Genomic DNA, 21,084 nt, shown 5'->3' on the forward strand with positions numbered 1-21,084 from the left:
AACAGTGCCCAGTGTCTATTGTTGCCATTTTTATGTCCATGTTTACCCAACTGAGCTCCCACTTATAAGTGGGAACATGCAATAGTTGGTTTTCTGTTCCTTTGTTAATTCACTTAGAATAATGGCCTCCAACTGCATCTGTGCTGCCGCAACAGACATAATTTCATTCTTTTTTACAGCTGCACAGTATTCCATGGTGTATATGTAACACACTTCCTTTATTCAATCACTGGTTGATGGGCTCCTAGGTTGATTCCATGTCTTTGCTATTGTGAAAAGTGCTACAATGAACATACCAGCTCATGAGTCTTTTTGGTAGAATGATTTATTTTCTTTTGGATATATACCCAGTGATAGGGTTTCTGAGTTGTAAGGTAGTTTTGTTTTAAGTTTTTTGAGAACTTTCCAAACTGCTTTCCATGGTTGCTGAAGTTTACATTCCCACCAAAAGTATATAAGCATTTCATTTTCTCCGCAGCCTCGCCAGCATCTGTTGGTTTTTGACTTTTTAATCATAGCCATTCTAACGGATGTGAGATGGTATCTCACTCTGGTTTTGATTTGCATTTCTCTGATGATTAGTGATGTAGAGCATTTTTTCATACACTTGTTGTCCACTTACATGTCTTCTTTGAGAAGTGTCTGTTCGTATCTTTTGCCCACGTTTTAACGGAGTTCGTTGTTTTTTGACTGCTGAATTGTTTAAGTGCCTTATAGATTATGGATACTAGGCCTTTGTTGGATGCATAGTTTGTATTTTCTCCCATTCTGTACGTTGTCCATTTACTCTGTTTATAGTTTATTTTGCTGTGCAGAAGCTTTTTAGTTTAATTAGGTGCCACTTGTCAATTTTTATTTCTGTTGCAATTGCTTTTGAAGACTTATTTAGTCATAAATTCTTTCCCAATGTCCAGAACGGTATTTCCTAGGTTTTCTTGTAGAATTCTTAAAGTTTGATGTCTTACCCTTAAATCTTTAATCCATCTTGAGTTACTTTTTATATATGGTAAAAGGTGGAGGCCCAATTTCATTCTTCGGCATACTATCCTTCGGCCAGCTATCCCAGGACCATTTATTGAACACAGAGTCCTTTCCGGTCGCTTATTTTTGTCAACTTTGTTGAAGATCAGATGGCTATAGATGTGTGACTTTATTTCTGGGTCCTCTATTCTGTTTCATTGGTCTACATGTCTGTTTTTGTACCAGTATCATGCTGTTTTGGTCACTGAAGCCTTATAGTATAGTTTGAAGTCAGGTAATGAAATGCCTCTGGTTTTGTTCTTTTTAGGTAGGATTCTTTTTTTTTTTTTTTTTTTTTTGAGATGGCATCTCTCTCTGGTGCTCAGGCTGGAGTGCAGTAGCACGATCTCAGCTCACTGCAACCTCCACTTCCTGGGTTCAAGCGATTCTCCTGCCTCAGCCTCCTGAGTAGCTGGGACTATAGGCACATGCCACCACGCCCAGCTAATTTATTGTATTTTTAGTACAGATGGGGTTTCGTCATGTCGGCCAGGATGGTCTTGATTTCCTGACCTTGTGATCCACCCGCCTCGGCCTCCCAAAGTGCTGGGATTACAGGTGTGAACCACTGCGCTCAGCTTACCTAGGATTCCTTTAGCCATTTGGGTTCTTTTGGGGTTCCATATGAATTTTAGAATAGTTTTTTTAGGCCGGGCGCGGTGGCTCAAGCCTGTAATCCCAGCACTTTGGGAGGCCGAGACGGGTGGATCACGAGGTCAGGAGATCGAGACCATCCTGGCTAACACAGTGAAACCCCGTCTCTACTAAAAAATGCAAAAAACTAGCCGAGTGACGTGGCGGGCGCCTGTAGTCCCAGCTACTTGGGAGGCTGAGGCAGGAGAAGGGCGTAAACCCAGGAGGCGGGGCTTGCAGTGAGCTGAGTTCCGGCCACTGCACTCCAGCCTGGGCGGCAGAGCGAGACTCCTCTCAAAAAGAAAAAAAAAAAAGAATAGTTTTTTAAAATTCTGTGATGAATAATGTTGGTAGTTTGATAGGAACAGTGTTGAATCTGTAGATTGCTGTGGGCAGTATGGCCAGTTTAACATATTGAGTCTTCTAATCCATGAGCATGAAATGTTTTTCCATTTGTTTGTATCATCTCTGAATTCCTTCAGCAATGTTTTATAGTTCTCCCCGTAGAGATCTTTCATCTCCTTTGTTAGATGTATTCCTAGGTATTTTAATTTTTTTGTGGCTATTGTAAACGGGATTGTGTTCTTCATCTGGCTCACAGCTTGCCCATTATTGAGATATAGAAATATTAAGCTATGTTTTAAACTATGGAATAAAAGAGCTTATCCTTTGTGAAATTATTTTCAGGCATAAGTAAAACCAAGAAAGGCATTTTAAGGAAGGAATATATTAAAGCGTTCCTGATTACACCCAAGTAGGTGGTCTACATGAAAGATCACTTTAGTTTCAAGAAATTATTTTAAAATGGTGGTAAATTATTGTTTTTAAAAGTCACTTATTATCATATAAAATGATTACATGTATTAAATACAATAGATACTTGCTCAATTTTCTTTTAAAAATAACCAAATTATTCAATAAGTCAATTGTCATGTTTATAAATAGTTTTTAAATAAAATTGTATCTGTAAATAGCATGAGTACAACACTAACTTACCACAGCAAGGAACTTTACAGTATAAAAATACAATCCATAATGAAATGCCAATAAGCTTCCTAGCATCAAAATGAGAATGATAAAAAATAAGGGGATATCAACAACAGCTTGTCCAATCCAATATGCAGATGGCAAAAGACCTGAAAGTTTAAGTTGAGTATAAGCTTTGATCTAAAAAAAAGAAAAAAATTATAAATTTAGACACTTTAGAAACATACAAATAAATTAGTAAATTATTGCAGATCTCTTAATATTACATCAGTGAAACCAAAAAGGTCACATTCCAGGCTATAGGTAATAAAAGTCCTCCTCACACTAAATAAAAATTCCATTTAGCCTTTAATTTGGCTCATTATCTCTAAGTAGTAACAATTTCAACAAAATTTTTAAGAATCAGAATACAGTAGTGCTAAGAAACTGAGATTAAAATAAAACAAAAGGTGTCACGGCAGTTGGGGTTAACAGCCATACAAACAATAAATAGCCAAAACATTACAGCTTTTGAAATACTGTGGAAACAGATGGGAAGATACGTTTACACAGAAAAAGAATTCTCATTTTTAAAAATGAACCTTTCATAAATAAAAACACTAATAAATTGCCAAGTATCCTTTGGATTTACATAAGGCTTTCAGCTTAAGTGAAAGCTTCTGTAATGTTCAAAACCTTTTATGTACACTGGCATAGTATATAAATCCAAGGTGTTACTTATGTCACAAGTAAACTTAAATGATCATAGTTTTCCTATCTCAGGTTCTCATTTAATTTCAAATTTCTAAAATATTTCACAAATCCAAATACCTAACAACTTTATTTAGTTGATTTTTGCCATCTGTAAAAATATCTACTCCAAATAACTAAAGGTATTATATGAAAGAGCTGTCCACAGAGTGAGATAAAGGAAGCATGAAATATAAAGATTAGTTAAGAAGAGGAGAAATGAACAAAATTGGCAAGTTTTCTGTTCAATGAATTATGAGAACATGAGACACATGTAAATTCTAATACAAGAATAAAAACATAAGCCAAGGCAAATGCAATTATTTTGGATAATTCAAACTTCTGTCATTCACACATTGCTGGGAGGGTAATATAAAATGGAATACTCATCCTGGAAAATAATCTGGCAATTTCTTATAAAACTAAACACGTATGATTCAGCAATTACACTCTTGGGCATTTATTCCAGAGAAATGAAAACTTATGTTTACACAAAACCTGTATGCAAATGTTCACAGCAACTTTTTCATAATAGCCAAAAATGGAAAATAATCCAAATGTTTTTCAACAGGCAAACGGTCAGAGAAAGTGTGATGTATCCATACCATGGAATATTACCCAGCAATAAAAAGGAATGGCTTATAGATACATACAAATTGGATGAATTTCAAAAAAAATGCTAGTTGATAAAAGCTAATCCCAAAAGAAAACTTATTGTGATGCCATTTTACATTTTTGAACTATCAAAATTCCAGAAATAAGAGAACAGAGTAGTGGTTGCCACAGGTCAGAGAGGCTAGGAAAGGGCAAAAAATGGGAATGTTTTTGGTGACAGAAATGTTCTGTATCTTGACTATCAATGCCAATATCCTGTTATATTTTTCTATAATTTTACAAGATGTTATCATTGGGATAAAATGTAAAGAGTGGCCGGGCGTGGTGGCTCAAGCCTGTAATCCCAGCACTTTGGGAGGCCAAGACGGGCAGATCACGAGGTCAGGAGATCGAGACCATCCTGGTCAACACGGTGAAACCCCGTCTCTACTAAAAAATACAAAAATCTAGCCAGGCGAGGTGGTGGGCGCCTGTAGTCCCAGCTACTCGGGAGGCTGAGGCAGGAGAATGGTGGGAACCCGGGAGGCGGAGCTTGCAGTGAGCTGAGATCCGGCCACTGCACTCCAGCCTGGGTGACAGAGTGAGACTCCGTCTCAAAAAAAAAATGTAAAGAGTACACTGGATCTCTCTGTCATTTCTAACAAATAAACATGAATATACAACTATCTCAAAATAAAAAGTTTAATTTAAAATGTTTCCGTTGAAACAAGAAAGAAAAATGCAAATGTCCAGTAAGTTTTATTATCGTGCAGTGGGTTATGGATTTCTATGTTCCTTATGCTTTTCTATAATTTATACATTACTACAATGAGTATATTTATGACAAAAATTGAATATTATTTTAAAAATAGAGATATGTGTTACTTTTATACTAAACAAATTAATAACAAAATTTCTATTAGAATTTATTTTATTTATTTATTTACTTATTTATGAGATGGAGATTTTGCTCTTGTTGCCCAGGCTGGAGTGCAATGGCATGATCTCAGCTCACCTCAACCTCCGCCTCTCAGATTCAAGTGATTCTCCTGCCTCAGCCTCCCGAGTAGCTGGGATTACAGGCATGCGCCACCACGCCTGGCTAATTTTTTTTGTAGTTTTAGTAGAGACGAGGTTTCTCCACGTTGGTCATGCTGGTCTCAAATTCCCAACCTCAGGTGATCCGCCCACCTCGGCCTCCCAAAGTGCTGGGATTACAGGTATGGGCCACCATACTTGGCCTAGAATTTATCTTTTTAGAATTTATTAAAATAATGAGTTCATTATTCATCACAGTCTGTAAGTTAATTTAGACAAATTTGTTTTTACTTAATTAATATCATCTGTGAAGAAGATCAGAATTTTTATTAGAGGAGTAAGATATAATCTCAGCAGAGTGAAAGAGTGGGAGACTTTGAACAGCCAAAGACTGTACAAGATCACCATATGCCTGAAGGAAAACAAAAGGGAAAGACGCAAAAAGAAAGTGAAAGAATACCAAAGAACCTCTGTATACTTAGCAATTTCTCCAAGGCCCTAATGATGACAATCACTTTCACCTTTTTTTTTTCCATTAATAAGAATTTAGCACCTTGACTACTTAATACCCCTGTTAAAGGATAAAAGGGACAGGCATGTTAGTGTGCCAGTTAAGGACATAAAGATCATACTCAGTTCCCAAATCCACAATTTAAACAAGTTGAGTCAACCTGAGCAAGTCATATGAACAATACCATCTTTGATTTCCTGATCTATAAGAAATCGGTAACAAAAATCTTACCTCACAATATTGTGAGAATTAGAGAATATAATTTTTAAGGCATGTAGCAAGTCTCAAGTAATAAATATTAATTATCACTACTATTACAATAAGAAACTATAATAAATGTATTTATATTTCATTTACTTATTTCTAAAATAACAATTATAGTAAGCCTTGCAATCATGCAAATAGGTTATTTTTATACGACACTTCTTATTAGCAAATTATATATTTTTAACTGAGTCATTACCTTATGATTCTCTGCATTTTCCATGGCAAAGTAAGGTGGCATTGCAGTAACAATGATTCCAAGCAAAGCTGCTTGAAAATACAGCTCAATTTTAAAAACTATGTCGGTAATTTCCTGAAAGACAACCACAGAATAACAAATGGAACTGAGAATCATTTTATGTCTTAAAATATATCTTAGGATATTTCTTATATCCTAAAAAAAAAATCAAAACCTCAGAAAGAACATATTAGCATATCTAACCCAGGCATAGTCTACATGAAAGAATGACTGGCATAGTCTACATGAAAGAATGACTGGCCAAGAAAGACCCACAAATATGTAGACTAGTAGTGCAAGAAGTGGAAATGAATGAGACTAGAGTTGGATCCAATCATACAGAATCTAATGAAGGAAGAAACAAATGTGAAATATTAATATGAGTATCTATATGAATAGTTAGCTTTAAAAACTCCCATTTATTTCTTTCAAAATATAATATGATTATATGTCAGTGTTTGATGAAAATTATAAGTTGTAAAATCTTGTGTAATAGTTACGGATACAGACATATGTAGTAACATCATAAAAACAAGTATGGGAATTACAAATTGTGAAACTGTGAATTGTGGTTACTTCTATGGGAGAGAAGGAAATAAGGTTGGAGAGGGGTAACATGAGTTTTCACCTGTATCTTTAAAGTTTTATTAAAAACAAATATTATGCAATATTAACATTTGAAATATTTGGATAGTAGGTGGTTCATTTTCTGTAGGTTTGAAATATTTCATAATATGAGATACCTCTCCACAGACACTGCTGCTGGAAATGGAAAATGATGCTAACATTTTGGAAGGCAGTTTGGCAGTTCTTCAAGTGTTAAACATAGAGTTACTAGATGATCTAGCAATTCCACTCCTAGCTATTCATCCAAGAGAAATAAAAACATATGCTCATACAAAATCTTGTACTGAAATAGTCATAGCATTACTCATAATAGCCAAAAGGTAGAAATAACCCAAATGCCATCAACTGATGAACAGATAAATAGAATGTGGTATTTCACATAAACATTCCATACATTCCACACAATGAAATATGATTTAGTAGTAAAAATAAATGAAGCACTGATATGTGTTACAACATGGATGAATCTTCAAAGCAGTATGCTAAGTACAAGAAAGCAGACAAAAAAAGACTACATACTGTATGATTCCCCATTTATATAAAATGTCTAAAATAAGGAAATCCATAGATACAGAAAGTACATTAGTGGTTGCCTAGGGTTGGGAGTGGGTATGAGAGGAAATGAGTGATTACTAATGAGTATAGGGGTTATTTTTTGGGGTGTGGGGTAACAGTATATCTAAAACTGGCTGTAGTGAGGACTGCACAACTCTATGAGCATAATAAAAAACACCGAAGTGCATACTTTAAATAATGGTCAGGTTGATTGGGCATTATATTTCAATGAAGCTGTTTTTAAAAGTATGACAAGAGAAAATAGAAAATATTGTTCCAGATATTTGTCCATTTATTTTTAGCATATGACAATCAAAAGGATTAAGAGAAAAAATGTTGAATGCTTTTCTGTAATCTTAAGTTGACTCTGATATGCACAATCCAACAGTTCTATCTAGAGGAAAAATGGTTGTCCGGGTGACTTCTCAAGTTTTTTTCAATACCCCAATATCTGGATTTTGGGTAAAAACCATTCATTTCAAAATTATATTATATTCTATGATCAATACAGAACACACTTATTCCTTATACAAATATCAATACCAAAACAGAATCTCCTGTACCCTGAAACATACTTATACTGGGGAATCATAAACCTTAATGTAAACCATTTCTCACTTGAGTTTTAAGAAGACTAAGAGACCTCACAAGATAAACTTCTACATATTTAGTTATTTTTGCTTGTTTTTTTAACGGTTATTATATATATGACACGCATATGGAAATTTATCTGTATATACATTGGCTTACTTGAAAGAATGGGGTACTCCAGATCTGGATGGTTTCAGTCACATTTAAATGATAAAGATAGTAGTTACTAATGATATTCACTAATATAGGTAAAGAATAAACCATAGTACTGTTGAAAACAGCTGCAAAAACATAGTCCTACAATTAAAAAAAAAGACACTTATTACATACTGTATATAAATGGATATATTATTGCTGTGTACCAAGCTTTTCTCACCAACAAAGCTAATTCTCATACTGAAAAACTGCTTCAACAACTCACAGAAATAATACTCAATGACAGATAAAGACAATCTGGTTTGGAATGTACAGATATTTTAATATTTTAAACAAGCATGTACTTTTTAAAAAAAACTAAATTTCTGTAACTTTATATATTGGTCATCTGTGAGGGAATGAAATGTATCATAAATAAAGACAGCTACTTATTTCCAAAAGTAAAATCTAATTTCTAACTCATAAGGTCAAATCAACAAATAATTAATTTTAGAAGAAATGTTTTAATCTTGCATAACTCCCAAATGGATATTCCTTCAGTGCATTCATCTTACCTTTTCTAAACGCATCACATTTAAAGCCGCACTATGGGGAGCCACGGATACATAGTCACTGTCATTAATCATGGTTACCATTATGTTCTGGCTTGTGAAAAAGTCAATAAGATCACTGATATCTGAGTCTGGTGTTAGAAAATAAGCAAATAATAAAGAATGAGTTAAAACGAAGCTTTTAGTAACATTGGGAAGATAATTCTAGTTTTAGAGTAATATTTTATTTTCGTTAGCAAATACACAAGTAAGTACATTGGCTCTGAAGCCAGTCAGCCTGGTTTTAAAGCTGAGTTGTAACATTAAATTATTTGTCCTTCAAGCAAGTTACCTAGATGCTCTGGACCTTAAGTTTCCTCTTTTGTAAAGTGGGTAAAATAAGTATAACTGCCTCATAGGTAGAGTGATCATGAGGATTAAATGACTGAATATATACACAGACTTTAGAACCTGACACATAGTAACTGTGCATATTTTAGCTGCTGCTGTTGCTACTACAACTATTATTAACATTAAAAAGTTAACCTATAATACAAGAAATTTGGTTAAATAATAAGAATAAAAATCTATCTGACAATTTTAGGTAACAAGATAACCTGCTAAGCTCAGAAAGATATAGGCATGGTAACATCACTCGCTAGAGGATTTTTTTGTAGGCTCTGGGCAGACATGTCAATTGCCTTAACTACCTTAAAATATTCAAACACATAATCACATCTCTATCTACATTCTCTAAAGTACCTGGAGCCAAGAGTAAGATTTTAAATCCTGCCAGGATTTAAATCTATACCAACATGTCTGCTGAATACATGCAGTTTCCCCTCTATCATAACAAAAACCAGGATTCAGGGAAGGACAAATGTGACTTTGAGAGAAATTTAAATCAAACAAAGCAAAACATTACTAGTAACTGAATAGTATGGCAGGGTGGATCAGACACAGCACCAAATCTCAGTGTCATAGAGAATGGTGACACTACTTTACTCCCAACCTAGTACCTTAACTGATCTCTTATCTCTAACTTGCAAGAACAGCTATGTACCCTGAGAAGAGAGATACATTATAAGTGAAGGAAGCACAGCACAAGAGATACAAAAAGCTCTGCAAGGTGGGCAAGATACCACCTAATATATATATACACAGAGAGGCCAGTGATTCAAAAAAGAAGTGGTTTTATTTTGGAACACACACAAGGCTTAGGAAGGCATGCATAAGCAAGCAACTCTAAGAATAAAAAATAAAGAGAAACTGAAAATACTAGAATTTCTAAAGCTCAGTGAGAATTAACTCAAAGCAAAAAGATTTTATTTGAAGCCAAGGTCCTTTTCTTAAAAAAAGAAATATTTGAGATGCATGTACAATTCCCTGGACATATATAAAAAATGTCAAGATTATCATAGTGTAAGGATTATATGTTAGCAATATAAAATGTATTTTAAAACCAAAACGAGAATTCCTAACGAAAGACAAAAATTGCAAAACCTAACATTTTCCATTCGAGTAATTTTCCATTAATTTTCCACGCTCCAAGTAATTTTCCATGTTCTCACTCATTTATCCATCAATAAATGCATCTTTACCCGAAAGAATGAAGGTTATATAACAAGCACCAGATTTTAACAGTGATGATTTTAATAGTAATTTATAATCATTCCTAGCCACGCTTATTATTTTAATACTTGCAAAGTCTTTTTTGAATCAGTTGGTGAATCAAAAAGGAAAGATACTAGAATGTAGGTAAAGTGTTAGAAAGGTTAAACCCCATGGAGTTTGTTACAGAACAGGAGATGTTTTAGGAACAACTGATCACATATGAATAAAGTTTGTATTAGCTTTGAATATTTTGAAAATCAGAACACTATGTCAGTTTTTTGTTTTGAGCTTTGCTCAAGTCTGTATGTTTAAATTTTTTTCATATTTGACAACTATGTGGTAAGGATACTAATAGCAAAGCCAAAAATATCCATTACAAATCTAATGTATTCAATTAGACAGATTTATATTTGTCTCATTTTTCTTAGTTTTAACTAATTCTTCAGACTGTCCTTGAAGAATTAAACACTTCTATGCAGACACATACTTCTATAAATATTATGTACTATAACTCTTTGTAAAGAGGGTTTTTCAACTTCTGAAGTATATTTTGCTCACCATGAGCTTATCAGCATAAAACATGCTGGTAAGAATAACATTATTATTAAAAAAAAAGAAATTTTACTATTATACAAAGTATAAATTAGAGTATTTTTAAAAACTATTTATTTATTTTTACCTTATTTTATTTTATTTTTTGAGGCAGAGTCTCCCTCTGTTGCCCAGACTGGAATGCAGTGGTACGATCTTGGCTCACTGCAACCTCTGCCTCCCAGATTCAAGCGATTCTCCTGCCTCAGCCTCCCGCGTAGCTTGGACTACAGGCGTGTGTCACCATGCCTGGCTAATTTTTATAGTTTTAGTAGAGATGGGGTTTCACCATGTTGCCCAGGCTGGTCTCAAACTCCTGACCTCAGGTGATCCACCTGCCTCAGCCTCCCAAAGTACTGGGATTACAGGTGTGAACCATCACGCCTGGCCAAAACTGTCATTTATTTGTAAACCAAAATCTACTGTAATATATTCTTCAGCATCAATAAGAGATGTATTGAACTATAGATTTCATGCAGATAGACCACGCCTTTACCTTAAATATATTTCTAAAATCTAGACCTTTATCCACCCCTCAACCCCACGCTCCACGCCCAACATTCATTCACAGACCTTCACACACTCACCAGTAGAATTTTGAAGAAGCAGACTTGTTTTGTACTTATGAGGTTTCTCTCCAGGTTTTAGAAAATATAAGTCTGGAACAAGTTTGATGGGAACCACAGCATTTTTAAAAGAGTGATGCACCAAAAACATAAAAATCTGAACTGTGAAAAAAATTAAAAGCAGAAGCAACCTGAAAAGAAAAAAAAACACAGCTCACGGTACATATTACATTAATATGAAAATCAATTAAAACTCTCCCTTCACATTGATAATCAGGACTTTTTTTGTTTTTATGTGAAACAGGGTCTGGTTCTGTCACCCAGGCTGGAGTGTAAGGGGTGTGATCTCAGCTCACTGTAACCTCTGCCTCCCAGGCTCAAGCAATCTTCTCCCCTTAGCCTCCTGAATAGCTGGGACTACAGGCACACACCACCATACACAACTAATTTTTGTTATTTTTTGTAGAGATGGGGGTTTCGCCATGTTGCTGAGGCTGGTCTCGAACTCCTGAGCTCAAACAAGGAGCTTGCCTGCCTCGGCCTCCCGAAGTGCTGGGATTACAGGTGTGAGCCACCTCACCCAGCCCACACTGGTATAGATTTAAACTCTAGATAGTTAAAAGATAATAACTGAAAAAAACAAAGGAAAAAAACTGAAAAAAAAAAAAAAAAAAAGAAATCCTATTCCCCAAAATGATCTTATGACAATACTGGAGAGAAAGCCAATACTCTATGACAAAAATTAAAAGTTATAAAAGTATATTTTAGATCAGTGACGCCCTTAAATTTTCATAAGAGTATGTAAACACGTAGTTATAACTGTTAAAGCACAAGACGTTATGTCTCAAATATTTGTCTCTACTTCTGAAGGAATTACTTCCTGTCCTGTCCTGTCTCTATCTTAACCTTTTTTTTTTTTTTTTGAGAAAGAGTCTTGCTCTGTCACCCAGACTGGAGTGCAGTGGTGAGATCTCGGCTCACTGCAACCTCTGCCTCCCAGGTTCAAACGATTCTCATGCCTCAGTCTCCCAAGTAGGTGGGACGAGTGGCCTGTGCCACTGTACCCAGCTAATTTTTGTATTTTAATAGAAACAGGGTTTTGCCATGTTGGCCAGACTGGTCTCAAACTCCTGGCCTCAAGGGATCCACCTGCCGCAGCCTTCCAAAGTGCTAGGATTTCAGGCGTGAGCCACCGCACGAGGCCCCATTTACTTTTCACACATGAACAAAAATATTTTAGATATAGAGAAGCAAATAAAAATAAAATTAAACTCTGAATGGCTGATATCTTTGAAATATCATCCTAATCGCAATTTTATCATATTAATTGTCATTGCTGCTCTCAGGAGGCAAAGCAAGGTATACTACAATGCCCTTTTATCTGGAGGGCAGCTACTTATCTGATAAAATATCTCCATATTACATGTAATAAGTGTCCTAACAAGTGGTTGGAGAGGTTAGATCATCATACTTTATTTAGCAATTTATAATTTTCACATACTCCATAATTTTCTAAAAATATTTCTTAAATTGTTATATCTAAGACAAGATTTCAAAAGCATATGACATGGATCCAGTTCCACAATAAGTTAAGAAGTGATTTGGGTTAAAAAATATTCACAATTGGCTGGGCACGGTGGCTCAAGCCTGTAATCCCAGCACTTTGGGAGGCCGAGACGGGCGGATCATGAGGTCAGGAGATCGAGACCATCCTGGCTAACCCAGTGAAACCCTGTCTCTACTAAAAAATACAAAAAAAAAAAAAAAACTAGCCGGGCGAGGTGGCAGGCGCCTGTAGTCCCAGCTACTCGGGAGGCTGAGTCAGGAGAATGGTGTAAACCCGGGAGGTGGAGCTTGCAGTGAGCTGAGATCCGGCCACTGCACTCCAGCCTGGGAGACAGAGTGAGACTCCGTCTCAAAAAAAAAAAAAAAAAAAAAAAAATTCACAATTAAATAATATTCGGAACATGAGGTTAAACAAAGTTGAAGGAATTTCTTTACCATAGAATATCTCATGTGTTTTTCTACGCTAATGAATAACTCTTTAATATAGGGAATATAAGAGTAATATTTTCAAAATGTATTTGACCATAGAACACATTTTGTTGTGGATTGAATGTTTGTGCCTCCCCAAATTTGTATGTTGAAGCCCTAACTCCCATATAATGGTGTTTGGAAATGGGACTTCAGAAAGGTCATCTGCATAAGTTGGTGTCATGAGGGTGGGGTCCCCATGATAGGATCAGTACATTTATAAAAAGAGACACCGGAGGGTGCATGCCAGTATACACAAAGAGGTAATATGAGCACACAGTGAGATGGTGGCCTTCCACAAGCCAGGAAGACAGCCCTCAACATGCTGGAACTCTGATCTCAGACCTGCAGGCATCAGAATTGTGAAAAAATATATTCTGTTTAAGCCACCCAGTAAATAGTATTTTGTTATGGCAGTCAAGGCTGACTGAAGTTTTTTTATTTTATTTTATTTTATTTTATTTTAGATGGAGTCTCACTCTGTTGTCAGGTTGGAGTGCAGTGGCACGATCTCGGCTCACTGCAACCTCTGCCTCCTGGGTTCAAGCAATTCTCCCGCCTCAGCCTCCCGAGTTGCTGAGACTACAGGAGCACACCACCACACCCAGCTAATTTTTTTGTATTTTTAGTAGAGATGGAGTTTCACCATGTTGGTCAAGATGGTCTTGTTCTCCTGACCTCGTGATCTGCCTGCCTTGGCCTCGCAAAGTGCTGAGATTACAAGCATAAGCCACTGAGCCCAGCCAGTATTTTAATTATTTTTCTGAGTGTATTTTATGAGAGTGGTATTTAGAAAATGTGGTACATATACACCACGGAATATTGTGCAGCCATAAAAAAGGATGAGTTCTTGTCCTTTGAAGGGACATGGATGAAGCTGGAAGCCATCATTCTCAGCAAACTAACACAGGAACAGAAAACCAAACACTTCATGTTCTCACTCATAAGTGGGAGTTGAACAATGAGAACACATGGACACAAGGAGGGGAACATTGCACACCGGGGCCTGTCACGGGTGGGGACTAGGGGAGGGATAGCATTAGGATAAATACCTAATGTAGATGATGGGTTGATGAGTGTAGCAAACCACCATGGCACGCGTATACCTATGTAACAAACCTGCAAGTTCTGTACATGTATCCCAGAACTTAAAGTATAAAAAATAAAATAAAATAAAATACATTGAAACATGCTAATTTAAATAAACATTTTTCTTTCAGTAATGCTGACCTAGGAATAAATCAGATACATGACTGACATTTGTTTGACACTGAATTTGGTCAAAGAAGAGCATATAAATTTAGCATATTCCAAACATATAACTATATTCTTATTCTTAATTATTAAGCCTTATTACTACTGCCATTTTGGACTTAAGATAGGTGTGTGGTATATGAAAGTGGTTAATGTTATCTCCAAATTATTCAGTTCCTAGTACCCTAGAGAAAGGCTAAAGCTAACTTGAAAAGATGTCATTTTGATCCCAGATCTACTAGCTATGTAGCCTTCTTTATTTTTCAGTTTCCTCATATGATAAATAGAGGTAAAACTCACTTTTCCTGCTATTTACAAAAAGTAGTTATAAAAACTAATAGATGCAAAAAATAGTGAAAAAATAGAAACACAAAATAAAATTTAAGATACAATGGGGAGTGTATTAATATATTCAAGGAAACTTGAATCTGTGCTCCCAGGTGAAAGAAAGAAAAAGATACAATGAGAGTAATTCAAAAATTATACAATTAGGAAATATTTGTTATTTCCTCACTTTATAGATGAGACAACAAATGCTAGTTTAAAAAGTGTAAGACAGGGTATTTGATGAAATCATTGTAATTTTTTTCTCTAACATTGTGAAATTATAGTGGTAATCTTTCAAAACTATATAAATTATTTACATATGTTAACATTTTAAAAATTAAGATGGTAAAACCAATTTGTATCCTTAAAAAACAATCCATCAGGTATAAGGGTGATAATTATACTTACACTGATCTCACTGATTTACTTTCACGTTTCAAGGTAAAGAAATGAAACTTTGCTATTGTATACATCTGTTGTTTCCAAAGGCTCATGGTGCTCACTAGAGAAGCCTTGGTTTCAGAAAGAATAAGTAAGCTCTGTTCCATTTCATCAAAAGATTTTGAATCCATTTCTTCCTCCAGTGGCTGCTGAGTAAATACACTATAATCTATTTGCCAAAACAAAACAAACATTTCAGTATATTCATTAAAAAAGATAAAATCTTTCTGAAGCAGGGAAATTTAAAGAAGCATAGGTCTGGCAGTTATGTGGAACAAATGGAACTCTCCTATATTCTGGCAGTATCTATTAAAGCTGAACATACATATATCTTTTGATCCAAGAGATCCCCAACAGGTATAAATCCAACAGAGATATGAATATAGGTTTCACCAAAATACATGTATAAGAACATTCTTAGTAGAGCCCTATCTAGAATACACATATCCTGGAAAGAACCCAAATGTCTACTGACAGGTGAATGGATGAATAGTTGTAACATATGAATATAAGAGAACAGCGTAAACCAATGAAAATGAACCAACTACTGTACCCATAACAACATGGTTGAACTTCACAAATGTCATATTGAGTAAAAGAGAACAGATGCAAAGGTGACACATGGTATAATTCCACTATGGAATCAAACTGGATGCACGTCCATATTTAAAATCTTATTATCTCTGTATCTGTACAATATCCAACTTTTATGTCAACTTTTCCTCTCTGACTACAACCTAACATCATGTCCTGATCATACACAAGACTTCTCTCTTATCTCCATGTTTGAGAGTCCTCTCCTGGCTTTACATTACTTCTCAATTAAAATTTAGCCTCAGGCTCAGTTTTCAGCCAAATTCTGCCCTTCAACTTCATCTTCAGTCTTTGGAAGGTTTAAGAGTCAAATGCCTACTTCAATATGATTTCCTGGCATTACTGAGGTTATACATGATCGATGACAGTGTGATCATACAGATTATTAGCACAACACTTAAAAGGTATAACAAATTCAGTAGTGTGAATAGGGTATGTCATTCAGATTTCATTTTAATATTCATTTAAATTACAGTTAAACATTCCAAATGTATTTGGAATAAAAATGTATTTATGTACTTCATGTTAAAATTCTACCAATGAAACCATAAACATATATTTATTTAATGGCGAGAATAAAATATTACACAATTGAGGTTTATTTTAAACTCAAAAACAGACACTTAGAACTTTAGATGCAGAAAAATATTGACAGTTAATGCAAATATTAAAGAGAATGTACTAGTTAGATAACTTTAGGAAGCACATTATAATTTTTGGGCCAATACATGTATTCTTTAATTTAGATAATAATATAAAAAGAAATGATTATATAATATTAATTTTAAGTAGTGGTTCAGTACACTAGTACTCAAGGTATTAAAACAAATTTGGGAGACTTACTTCTTTTTTTAGTTATTTAATTCCATTAAGACCATACACTTTCAATACAAAAGTTTTATTTTAGATTCTTCCACAATTTGTGAGGGTGAAAGAACTAAAAGCAGAACGCCAACTTCATCATTTAAAAATTTCAAAAGAAGGAGAAACTACAAAATCACATACATTAATTTTCAGATAAATCTTCATTGATCCAGACATAATAACAAAAGAAAAATTAAGAACTCAAAAACATATGGCTTCTCCTCACTGCATTTGAAAGTGAGCATCTGGGATCATAAACGTAGGACTACAGGAGCAATTTTACAGTTTGTGATGCTGACAAATTATTGTTCCCACACAATAAGGCCAATCTTTTAAAATTTGACTACCAAATCATGAATAATTCCTGTAAGATTTTTTTAAGTTTCAGAATTATTTTAGCATAATATAATGCAAGTTTACTTCATGATGATATATTCAGCTTGATTCTTGACTTTGGTATCACAATGATTTTAATCATCAGCCACTCGACATTCATCCAAAATGTGTATTTGCAGCATCTCAACTCTTTTAACAACTGTGAACTAACATCCTGGTTTCCTTTGCTCTCCTCACCTGCCACTACAGACATTCTGCCAACCTTCAATCATAAGAAACATTCCTCAACTCACGTTCTCACTATAAACTAAATAGATCCACCTTGGTCCTTACTGCATCAAGAACTTGATTTGTCAAGATCACCATTCTTACACTCTACCAAATCCCTCACTATCTTCTACGTTACCAAAACTACCGTTTTTGTCCTCATCTTATTCTTCACAGCAATCAACAAATAACTGACCACTTCCTCTTTCCTAAAACACCATTTTTCAAGGTTTTTCCATTTCCACTCTTTCATGAAAAAGTAGAGTAATAATTGCTCATTCATGGTCAGCCCTTTTGGCTCCTTCTCCACTGCTCACCCAGGGGGCTTGCCCCTCAATTCTTATCTACACTCCCTACCCGACTAAGAGATTTCATCCAATTCCACAGCACCATCTATCTATGAGTGACTTCGAAATCTATATCTTCAGCCCTAACATATTCATTTAGCTCCAGATGCATCTCAAAAAATATACTCAAAATTCATGCCTGGGCTGGGTGCGGTGGTTCACGCCTGTAATCCTAGCACTTTGGGAGGCCAAGGCGGGTGGATCACCTGAGGTCAGTTCAAGACCAGCCTGGCCAACATGGCAAAACCCTGTCTCTACTAAAAAACACAACGATTAGCCAGGCGTGGTGGTGGGCGCCTGTAGTCCCAGCTACTTGGGAGACTGAGGCAGGAGGATCGCTTGAACTTGGGAGGCGGAGGTTGCAGTGAGCCAGGATTGCGCCACCGCACTCCAGCCTGGGTGACAGAGCAAGACTCCATCTCAAAAAACAAAAAAAAAAAAGGAAAAAACTTGTGTTTGCATTCCTTCTTTCCACATACCTACTCTTCCCCTATTTTCAGGAAATGGCAATCTCATTCCCAGTTATCAAGGCAAAAGCTTAGGAATTATTCTTCATTCCACCCTCTCCTGAACCTCTAACACTCAATCTATCAGCAACTCATCACCACTACCACCAATATAACCCAAATCTGTTCTTTCCCTTTTTTTTTTTTTTTTTTTCTTAGTCTCCTTCTGATGCCCAGGCTGGAGTGCAGTGGTGTCATCATGGCTCACTGCAGCCTTGACTTCCTGGACTCAGGTGATTCTCCCACTTCAGCCTCTAGAGTAGCTGGAACTACAGGCACATGCTACCACACCAGGCTATTTTTTGTGTTATTTGTAGCAACAAGGTTTTGCCATGTTGCCAACGCTGGTCTGGAACTCCTGGGCTCAAGCGATCTCCCTGCCTTGGCCTCCCAAAGTGCTGGGATTATAGGCATAAGCCACTGTGCCCGGCCTCCCTATTTTCATTGACACCCTAGTTCAAGGTAGTATTAACTATAACAGTTTCCTAACTGGTCTTCCTACTTCCACACTTCCTTTACAATCCTCTCATCATTCAACAGCCAGAATGTGTTTTTTAAAAACTCAAATCAGATCATGGTACCTATTTGCTTTAAAACTCTCTGATAGCTTCACACTACAATAAGAAAACAAATGAAATTGTTTTCCAGATGTTCAAAGGCAAAATATGATCTATCCCTTTGAGTATCCTCCTGACTCTGCTGTGTAATATCTTCACCATGGCTCTGGCCACGGTAGCCTTTTTTTATCCCTCAAAGACATCCAACTCATTCCTCAGTTAATATCTTTGCAGTTGCAGTTCTTTATCTGAAAATTTCTACCCTAAAATCTTCACTTACTTGATTTTTCTTGTTATACAGGCATCAGGTCAAGTATTATCTCAACAAAGTCCTTCCTGATGATATAAGCTAAATTCGCTGCCTTCTAAGACCACCCCATTATTTCCTGCATAACTCCTATCATTATCAGTAAGTATCTCATTACTTATTTACTTGTATACTTTTACCCTTTCTTCCAAAAAATAATATAAAATTCACATTTATATAATTTTTGTCTTATTCACCATCTGTCTGGTCCATTGCCTAAAATGTTTTGTTAGTTCTGTTTTTACCTGCTTGGTCAATTTCCGCTTCAACTTCTAACTTTAAAAATACATCTTCCAAAGTCGTCATGGAAACACCATAAGAAATGACACCCAAATCTGAATGACTGTCTAGGGCGGAAAACAAACCTAAAAGAAAAAAAATGAAAGAACAGTATATCGTTAAGCACATTATCATAAATTATTGTAAAATATCCTTTAAAAATAAGTTCATGAACAGCCTGTGCAACATACCATGACCCATCTCTACAACAAATAAAAATAAATAAGCTAGGCATACTGATGCAAGCCTGTAGTCTTAGATACTCAGGAGACTCAGGTGGGAGGATCACCAGAGCCCAAGAGTTTGAGGGTTCAGCGAGCTGTGATCATGGCACTGAACTCCAGCCTAAGTAACAGGCTTAATTAACATTCTTATAAATTAAGGACCTTAAAGAAATTTTATTTATGAGAATATATCTATTATCATATTATATCTATATATTATAAACGAACAAAAATTTTATAGTATTTGAAATTAAAACTGAGAATGTTACTATATTGAACAATAACATAAATATGTATATTAGAAAATATACAGAAATCATTTAAATACTTATTCATATTTTTAAAAATAATAAAAAATAAACCTATTACAGGTTAACACAATTTTATCTTTAAAAACTGCATCTTTTAAAACAAAAATAATGAGAAGAGAATGTTGCTTTATATTTCTGCAAATCTCATTAATGTCTGTCTTAATTAACAGAGGACAGATGGGTTCTCATATTTGTTTCTGCATTCAACCTGTTGTGATAGCACATATTATGCAGTCTCTAGAAAACACTGTATAATCATGAGAAGCTGAGGGTCAATAAGGCAAATAACATTTTGGTATTACTAGAAAAAGTGCTGACATTATGAATTCCTTTAAGAGGTCTTACGGTCCATCCTGCAGGAGATCCCAGAAGACACTGTGAAATTCAGTGAAATACCGTGACAATTTATCAAAGAAATATAAGAGACAACAAAGAAAGTATGGTGGTAAAAACCAAGAGTTCCGGAACTGATTTGCCTCGGTTCAAAACTCAGCTCCACCACTTTCTACTTGTGTTACCTTGGGCAAGTTCCTTAAATCTTTTTATGCCTCAGTTTCTTCATTTGTAAAATGAAAGCAATAATAGTATTTATCTCATGTATTTCTTGAAATATTGGGATAATGAAATAAACTAATAATTGCCAAAGGCACAGACCAGCATCTGGTAGAAAATAAGCCTACATGAATGTTACTAAAGAACAGGAGATAGGTAGGTATAAGTAGATAGAATGATAGGCAAAGTGTGTTAAGTTGGCAAGTGTACTTCAGTCCACTTAATTTGTGATTTCTTTCTTTTAAAAAAAAGTATTTTTCTGATTATGAGATAAATGCTATGAAAATTCTGCACAATGTACTTACATCAATAACATCCTTTTGGCTATCAAGAAATTCCTAAACAGAGGAAGGAGACTGAGTTTGAGTTCCTCGTTAAAAAGTTAAAAAATAATGCCTCGATTAAAAGAATTCAAGGATTTGTCATATAATTCATTATGAAATCACGAAACTAAAAAAGAACCTGAGAATGTATACAAACTATATACATACATGCCTTACTCTCAGGAGGCCTACAAGCAATTTCTTTTTTTTCTTGACAACAAAGTAAACACAATTATTTTTACATTTTTAAAACATTTTCTTAAGTATTTAAGATATTAGTTACAGTTTCTTGCATGGTGTTTGTAAAAAAAAATTTT

General features: G+C 35.2%; 1 protein-coding gene across 3 annotated transcripts in view; it reads right to left on the reverse strand.

Moving 5' to 3' along the window:
* ABCA5 (ATP binding cassette subfamily A member 5) overlaps positions 1–21,084 on the reverse strand; it is a 79,918-nt gene that overhangs the window by 15,862 nt on the left and 42,972 nt on the right. For all 3 annotated transcript variants that reach the window (XM_033181963.1, XM_033181962.1, XM_033181964.1), the window contains 7 exons: positions 19,324–19,443; positions 15,268–15,469; positions 11,266–11,435; positions 8,498–8,625; positions 7,947–8,084; positions 5,976–6,089; positions 2,650–2,820 (listed from right to left, as the gene is read on the reverse strand). In XM_033181963.1, the coding sequence (XP_033037854.1) occupies positions 2,650–2,820; positions 5,976–6,089; positions 7,947–8,084; positions 8,498–8,625; positions 11,266–11,435; positions 15,268–15,469; positions 19,324–19,443 (1,043 nt within the window). The remainder of the gene's footprint in view (positions 1–2,649; positions 2,821–5,975; positions 6,090–7,946; positions 8,085–8,497; positions 8,626–11,265; positions 11,436–15,267; positions 15,470–19,323; positions 19,444–21,084) is intronic.

This window comes from Trachypithecus francoisi, unplaced genomic scaffold (assembly GCF_009764315.1).
Source record: "Trachypithecus francoisi isolate TF-2019V2 unplaced genomic scaffold, Tfra_2.0 Lachesis_group20, whole genome shotgun sequence".
NCBI lineage: Eukaryota > Metazoa > Chordata > Mammalia > Primates > Cercopithecidae > Trachypithecus > Trachypithecus francoisi.